The sequence below is a fragment of the Bison bison genome, unplaced genomic scaffold (assembly GCF_000754665.1).
Source record: "Bison bison bison isolate TAMUID 2011002044 unplaced genomic scaffold, Bison_UMD1.0 scf7180017864181, whole genome shotgun sequence".
Classification (NCBI taxonomy): Eukaryota; Metazoa; Chordata; class Mammalia; order Artiodactyla; family Bovidae; genus Bison; species Bison bison.
The window spans coordinates 9241419-9249338 of record NW_011494753.1 but is presented as its reverse complement, the minus strand read 5'-3'; the positions used below and the strand labels follow the sequence as shown (position 1 = coordinate 9249338).

Sequence of the window (7920 nt, the reverse complement as noted above, 5' to 3'; positions counted from 1 at the left end):
GCTACCTTTTCCCCTCCGCTATTTCCATAAACCAATTATCGCCGATCATCTCGGGAGATTGAGGCCCTGCCTATCACCGATCCAGTTTGGGCGGCGGGGCGGGGAGCTGGGCGGCCCAGGGCTCCGCGACCCGTGCCGGCACCCGGTTGCCATGGGAACGCGCAGTGGGAGCCAAGCGGCGGCCCGGGTGAAGGGTGCGGAGGGGTGGAAGGGGGTAGCGGGGGAGCGCATCGCTGCACCCATCTCCCCCCAGAGAGGGGGCAGGGAGCAGGGCCTGGGCGAGCCTGCAGCCTGCGTTCCAGGGCTCCAGGCGGCGGAGCTGCCAGCAGCCGCGGAGGTGCTAATGAGATGCAAATACAAGCAGAAGTGGGGGCTTCTGAGAAAGGCCCAGCTGTCAGAACCTGAAAGGGGCTTTCAGTGCGAGCCCCCGGCACCAGGCAGGAACCCCAGAGGGAGGACTGGGACCCTCAGAAGCCCTACACCCCGAAAAGAATACGTATCTGCCATGAATATTTCAATGCTTGAAATATATATTGTATGTTTAATATATACTAAATCATATTATATAATATATTGAATATATATGGAATTTTATGTTCTTTCAAAGTTGTTGTTTTCTTTTTTTTCCCTCAGCTTTTTGTTGCCTTGTTTTGGTGCCCTCTCCTCTATTCCTGGCTTAGTTCCCTACTTTCTGCCATCCCATTGGTCTCACCTAAGAAAGGGAATATGGTCCTTGGGGTTCCTACCTCTGTCTGGTTCCCTCCTCCTCTCTGAGTGGTTGCAATCCCAGCACGCAGGTCCATTTTGGGGCCGGAGAGGTGGGGGGCAGTGAGAGCACCCCAAAGCCATTCACTCACTCAACTCATTAGTGAGGAGCAGAATAGGTAGGGTTCAGGTCCAAAGATGGGGCCTTGCTAGTCTGGGGTTTAGCCACTTCCCTCCATCATGAAGGCTCTAGCCTTGAGAAAATCTAGTAATAGAGTGTGTCCCCCAGTGGTGGCTATGCCAGACCAACAGGTCCGCTTGGCTTATCTTGTGGTTGGTTCTGCCTCTTTCCAGCTGAGCCATTGACCTGCTTCCAATCTGACCCCACTTCTTCACTGAAATGTTGTTCAGTCACCAAGTTGGGTCTGACTCTTTGCCACCCCATGGACTGTAGCACACCAGGCTTTCCTGTCCCTCACCATCTCCTGGAGTTTGCCCAAGTTCATTTCCATTGAATCACTGATGCCATCCAACCATAGCTTTGTTTAAAATCACCAGTAATCACCATGCCTAGCTCTCCATCCAATGGGGCTCATCTTCTGTAATCTCTTAGTGGCATTAGCCTCTCATGACCACTCATTCTGTTGGAAACCCTTCCTTGCCCTGGCTTCCAAGATGCCCTACTCTTATTTTCTTTGAAGAGTAACTCTTTATCTCGTCTACAGGGAATTAAATGTTGGCTTGTTCCAGGTTTCAACCCAAGTTCTCTTGTTTCTCTATACTCTTTTCATGGAGCTCCTCCCCATCTTGGCATCAGTAATCACATTCTTTTCCTCCATTCAATCCACTGCCAAGTCGTGTCAGTTCTCCTGTGATCTTGGTTTTGGCTGCTCCTCTCCACCAGCTCCACCACCTTAGGCTACTGCACTGTTCACCTCTTGGTATATCTAACATGACCCTTTTTCAAACCCCCTTCAAAGGCAGGTTATCGTTTGATATAGTGGTGCCATAGTACCAGTGGAACTCTCTGATGCTTTCACATTGCTCCCAAGGTAAAGAGAATTCTAGGCCCAACATGGTTAGGTCTTTGTCAGTCCCTCAAGCTCCCCAGCAGCATGATACCCCCCACTTCCTCCTGTCTGCTCCAGCCTGATGGACAAACATCTCTCAATTCTCTGAGCAGTCCCTCTTCCCTCTCTCACCAGGCCTTTGCACTCTCCCTCCCAAGAACATTCTATCCCCCCTCTTTGGATCTCAACTCAGTCATCACCTCCTCAAGGAAGCCCTCCCCACTTCCCAGACCAGGCCAGATCCTCATCTATTCCATGCTTCCATGGGACTATGTACTTCTCCAGTGTTGCCGCTGCACTTTCGCATGTTTTATGTGCTTTGATGTGATTATTGACTTATTCTTCATCTGCACCTCCTCCCATTGTGCCCCACTAGTTCCATGAGCAAACCCCAAGTCTGTTTCCCTCCTCATCTTATCCCTACTTTCAACATAGTCTCTGGAGCTTAGGAAGCTCTCGATTAATAATTGTTGAATGAATGAATAAACAGATGAATGAATGAATCTGGCTGTATTTTGAGCATCTCCGTGATGTTGGGAAAGTTTACCTCTTGAAGCTGAATATCTCACCTGAGAACCTGCCCCAAAGGGCTGAAGAAATGGGGGAGCCAGACCACCATCTGGGAGATGCTGGCAGATATAAAGCCTTACATAGGGTGAGGGGATATCCTTAGTAGGAGTCACAGTGGGCACCTGAGACCTAGCAGAAGAAGCCACAGAGCAATGGAGAGAAGGCAAAATGGAATCAGGAAAACCCAGGGTCTAGCCCATGGCTCATGAATCCCTGTGTGACCCCAGGCTGGGCCCTGCCCCTCTCTGAGTCCTGGTCTTCCCATGGCCAGGATATAAGCCTTGGCACCCATGCTAGTTCCAGGCTTGCTGGGCTGGTTTGCTCTCTGGCCTGGTAAACACTCTCAGTTCCTTAGAGGCAACAAGAACTCCAGTTGTACCACCCAACAGATTACACCCCGAGGTCTGCTGGGCCAGTGGCCAGGCCCAGGGGCTCTCCTGAGTGGCTAGATTCAAGGCTCTGGGGTCTGAGCAGTGCCCAGCACCTGCCTCTCAGCTTGGCACAGAGAGACCTGCCTGACAGAGCACAGCAGGGACCAGGAAGACAGTGGCCCTGACAGGTGGGGAGTATCCCAGCATGCAGAGTGTGGGGACGGGACCAGCCAGGAGATGGCCTGCAGGGTTCTGACCCTTGGCCAAGGGCTGGATGGCTGGGCTGCCGGTTGGCAGCTGCTTCTGTGACTGCCTGCTGCCCAGAGCAGGGACAAAGCCAGTACTGAGAGGGGGAGGGCTGCTTCCTCTGTACACATGGGACAGGCTTGGTCCAGGCCAGGGTAAGAGAGACAGGGCACAGATCAGCCCAGTTAGTCATACTCATCAAATCTTGGGGGTTTTTTGGACAAGCCTGAGAGCTATGACTCTGGCCCTAGACTGAGCCTGACCCTGGTGACTAATTGAAGAAACTATTAAAAGTAGGGCACTTTTGTCTAAGGTTCTAGTAAGAAAGGCAAGTTGAAGATAGTTATATTTTTCAAGTGTCTACCATATAATTGGGTCTTCCCTCATAGCTCAGTTGGTAAAGAATCTGCCTGCAATGCAGGAGACCTGGGTTGGATTCCAGGTTGGGAAGATCCTCTGGAGAAGGAAATGGCAACCCACTCCCGTATTCTCGCCTGGAGAATCTCCTGGACAGAGGCGCCTGGCAGGCTACAGTCCATGGGATCCCAAGTGTTAGACATGACTTAGCAACTACACCACCACCACCATATACCTGTCAAATGGGCTAGGAGTGTGCATGTGTTTGTGTGTATGTGTGTGTGATATTTAATCATCACTTGGTCTTGTTAAGTAGGTAACATTGTCCTTAGGTTACTAAGGCTCAGAGCATTTTCATGACTGCCCAACGTCACAGAACAAATGGGTATCCAAGCCAGGATTCCAAAATCCAAAATCTCTTTCCACTTCACTATCTGCCTTGATCTTCATGTAGCTGCTACCCTTGGAAGGTGATGTTGGCATCAGGGTCCCAGAATTGCAGAAAAGATCCAGTGACTAGTCTGAAGACCCTCCTGGGACTTGACTGCTCATATCTGCCTGTGTCCAGTGGTGGGCCTTGGCCAAGGGCCCCAGAGGGCAGAAATTTGGGCGAAGTGGGTGGAGGACCAATATGACCCATAGGTGCCCTGGGAGCTTGTCTCAGCAGCCAGAGCATTGGACTTACAAAAATAACACTATAATAACAATTAATACAGTGACAGTGGTCACGTGAAGTAAAAAAGCAGCCCGCATTTGCTGGGCAGGTCCTACACTGAGCTCACTCAGCACTTGGTTCTCCGCGCATTCTGACTCTAACACAGCGGCCCAGGGAGGCCAGTCACACTGGCCCCATTTAATAATCAAGGAGGCCAAGACTTCGGGCAGTGAAGGGACTTGACTAAGATCACGTGGCTGGCCAGTGGGAGTGGAGCAGATGAAGAACACTGTCCCCATCTGGCCACCAGCCATTTGCTCTGGCAGAGGCCAAGCCTCCTTCCTTCCCAGCAGGATGCCCGTGGAAGAAGGCGCGTGATGGAGGAGAAGGCCCTGGAATCCTGGGTTTTATCTTCCCTGCAGGGCCTCCTGCCTATGCCACCGCCTGACCTACCTGCACCTGTTCCAAGTGACGTCAGTCCCCTGAGGCTCAGAGCCCAGAGATATAAACACAGCTGGCGTCAGTGTTTAAAAGGAGGTTGGCCGGAGACCCCCCCCAGCCAGACTGAAGCCACAGGGTTCTTTGTTCCTCCATCACTGCTGCCAAGGCCTCCTGAGGTCTTCTCACACTTGAAACTTTTATTCAAACCCCCAAAGCCTGAGTTCTCCCCCAGGGGTGCTGGAATCCCAGAGGGGCAGCCCAGAAGGACAGAGTTTACCAACTGAAGCAAGTATTAGTGGAGTGATTTCAGGCGATGAGGCAGGCCGGGGGGAGGGGGCCTTCCTGGTGTCCTCACTGCATTAGACACAGGCTGTCTGCTCTGCTTATTTCTGAGCATGACCAAAACTGCTGACAGGACTCCTCCTTCCTCCCAGGACACCATGAGGAGCCCGGAGGCTTGGTGCCCCATCCGGGCGTGGTTGGGCTTCGCTCTGCCCTCGCCTGGCCCCCCAGGTTTCAGGGTCACACGCCTGTACTCTAGCATCTATCGAAGAGAATGGGAGGCCACTGGGCAGGGAGCCAGGACTGGGGTTCCAACTCAGCTCCCTCTGCCATTGTGCTCTCCCGTCTCTGTCCTCTCCCATCCCTATACACACAGTGAGATTCCACCAGAAGGAATGGCACCAGGGATGGCACGGTCACAGCCCCTTCAAGGCCCATGCCAGTTAATAGGTACAGAAATCAGCCAGGTGTATGACATCTCACTCACCCCAGGCTACCCACCTCCACCCCAATTCTGGAGTGGTTAGAGCTCTCAATTTTTCAAGAGAAGGTGGGAATCCAGATTGTTATATGAAATCAGCCAGTTTTTACAGGCAGAACGAGCGCCTCTGCTCAGTTGGATCTGAGTCTCACCTCCTCATCTTCCCTTCCTGAACCCTCAGCCCACTTAGACTCAACCTCCGCATGCATTGTCACTGACCGCCCTGCTCTCCCAGGGGCCACAGACTTCCCCATGACTGCTCATCCTTTGAACAAGTCTGAGAGGCATTCCCCCGCTTCTTTTTTAAAAAATATTTATTTATTTGACTGCACAGGGTCTTAGTTACAGCATGTGGGATCTACTTCCATGACTAGGGATTGAACCTGGGCTCCCTGCACTGGGAGTGTGGAGTCTTAGCCACTGGACCACCAGGGAAGCCCCAATCCCCATTCTCGAAGCCCCTTCTTTCTTTGCTCCCAGGACACCTGGTGTCCTGATCCCCCTTTCTCTCTCTGCCCACTCCTTTGTGGGGCCCTTTCTCCCTGACCCTGTGACTGTCCATGCTCCCTGCTCAGTCCCAGACCCTCCCCTGCATCTCTACACTCCTGAGACATCTCCCCCACCCCAGACTACCCACCTCCACCCCAATTCTGGGGGTTCCAGAATGTTTGGGTCCAGTTCAGACCTTTCCAGCCCCTGGACCCACCAGTCAGTATATATTCTATGCCAGACTTAGTCTTCCCCAAACTGGCCTTCTCATCCCCTCCCCCTCTGGGGTTCACTGTCCATCCAGAAAACTGTGAGTTACAGAGACATTGTGAGTTACATTGTTGGGAGGAGCTGAGCTCACAGATGTTTAAAGGATGAGCCCGCACAATCAGTAGCCAGTCGTGCGTGCGTGCATGTGTACTAAGTCACTTCAGTTGTGCCTGACTCTTTGTGACCCCATGGACTGTAGCCCACCAGGCTCCTCTGTCCATGGAATTCTCCAGGCAAGAATACTGGAGTGGATTGCACGTCCTCCTCCAGGGGATCTTCCCTACCCAAGGATCAAACCTGCATTTCTTGTGTCTCCTGCTTTGGCAGGTGGGTTCTTTACCACAATTGCCACCTGGGAAGCCCTAGTAGGCAGTGAGGCCAGGACTCATGAGACCCACAACCCATGAGAGAATGCTCAGAAGGCTGAGGGGTTTTATCTCTGGGGAGGTGGGCTGCGGTCTCCCTCTTTCCTGGTCCTACAAAGTTGGAGACAGAGATGCGGCTGGCCCTGAGTGAGGGGAAGGGCTCATGGTCCTGACATTCTCCCACCCCATCTCTCATTTGCTGACTTCCCACTTAGTTCCAGGGCCTGTGGGGAGTGCCATGTGCATGCTGAGATGTCCTGTGGGTATTGGAAAAGTTGGACCTGGGGAGCCAGACCATGGCTACGGTGGGGGGTGATCAAGATGGTCAGTGTGGCCAGGAGAACCAGGATTCAGGATCCAGCCCCAGGGTGCCACGCTGGGACAGAGAGGCCAGGGTCCAATCTGCACCAAGGATCTCAAAGCCCCAAGGCACCAGAACCTCAAGAGGTCCCAGCCCCCACGCTTCTGGATTAGAACTTGGGGTCTGAACTCTCCTCCTAGGCTAGAACTGCTTTCAGGGTGGTCCTGATGAGCTGTCCCGGGTTAAAGCAGGGTCCCAGCAGTCCAGGCTGAGGTCTGGCATAGCAGAGCTGGAGAGGAGGGGCTGCCTCTGTCTCCACGTGCTTTTCCAAGGGTCCGGCGCCCCTTTCTTCATGCCACAAACACTTGCTGGGATCCACTGTGCCCAGACTGGGAGCTGGAAACAACTGCAACTCTGACAAGGCAGATCCCTGTCCTCCAGGAGCTCACAGTCTAGCGGGGGGAGATGGAGTAATGAGTAGTAGATACCCTTCACTTGCCCTGTGCCCACAATCTCCCAAGGCAGAAGGCAGCTGAGCAGGCTCCAGGCCCCAGCACACGGGAACAGAACTCCTGAGGGAGGCTATCTCTTGGGAAGGGGGCAGGAGGCAGGCTCTGTGTCTCGAGTCATTTTTCTGAAGCTGGGAAGTTCACTTAAATGTCTGCCCACATTCTTTCTGCTCTGAAATGGCATCTGTGCGAAAGGGTATACTCAGAGGAAGTGTACAGAGAGACCCATCGAGAAGGATTCCAAGTCATGGTGGATCTTCCAGGGTTGTCTCTCCCAAGGCTGTACTTTCCCAAGGAGACTGTCATGACATCCTTTAGGACATGGTGTTGACAGACAGCTGGGCCCTCTCTCCTCTGCCTGAGAAATGGGTCCCTCACCAAGCTAGGCCACAGGATTGGCCACAGCTGGACATGCCAAAGGGCTTCTCTGGTGGCTCAGATGGAGAAGAATCTGCCTGCAATGAGGGAGACCTGGGTTTGATCCCTGGGTCATGAAGATTCCCTGGAGAAGGAAATGGCAACCCACTCCAGTATTCTTGCCTGGAGATTTCCATGGACAGAGGAGCTTGGTGGGCTACAGTCCATAGGGTCACCAGGAGTCGAATGCGACTGAGCAACTTTCACTTCAGACATTCCAAAGGTTTGCAGATGGCACAAACAGAGGCCCTTCTTTGCCTCCTACCATCCCTTGCCTCAACAGAGACAAAAGGGGTCTCTGGAAAACAAGGAAATTCTTCCCAGGAAAGGATGAAGGACGTGATGGTGCCTGGTAGACTGGGCCTTGAGTCTGGCTTTGGACCAGCCCCAA

The 7920-nt window shown here is 53.0% G+C and overlaps 1 protein-coding gene across 1 annotated transcript in view; it reads left to right on the top strand.

Moving 5' to 3' along the window:
* Positions 1-7920, top strand: part of CCDC33 (coiled-coil domain containing 33) — a 94704-nt gene that overhangs the window by 1990 nt on the left and 84794 nt on the right. The window contains 1 exon segment of the mRNA XM_010843413.1: positions 5165-5166. Coding sequence (XP_010841715.1) covers positions 5165-5166 — 2 coding nt within the window.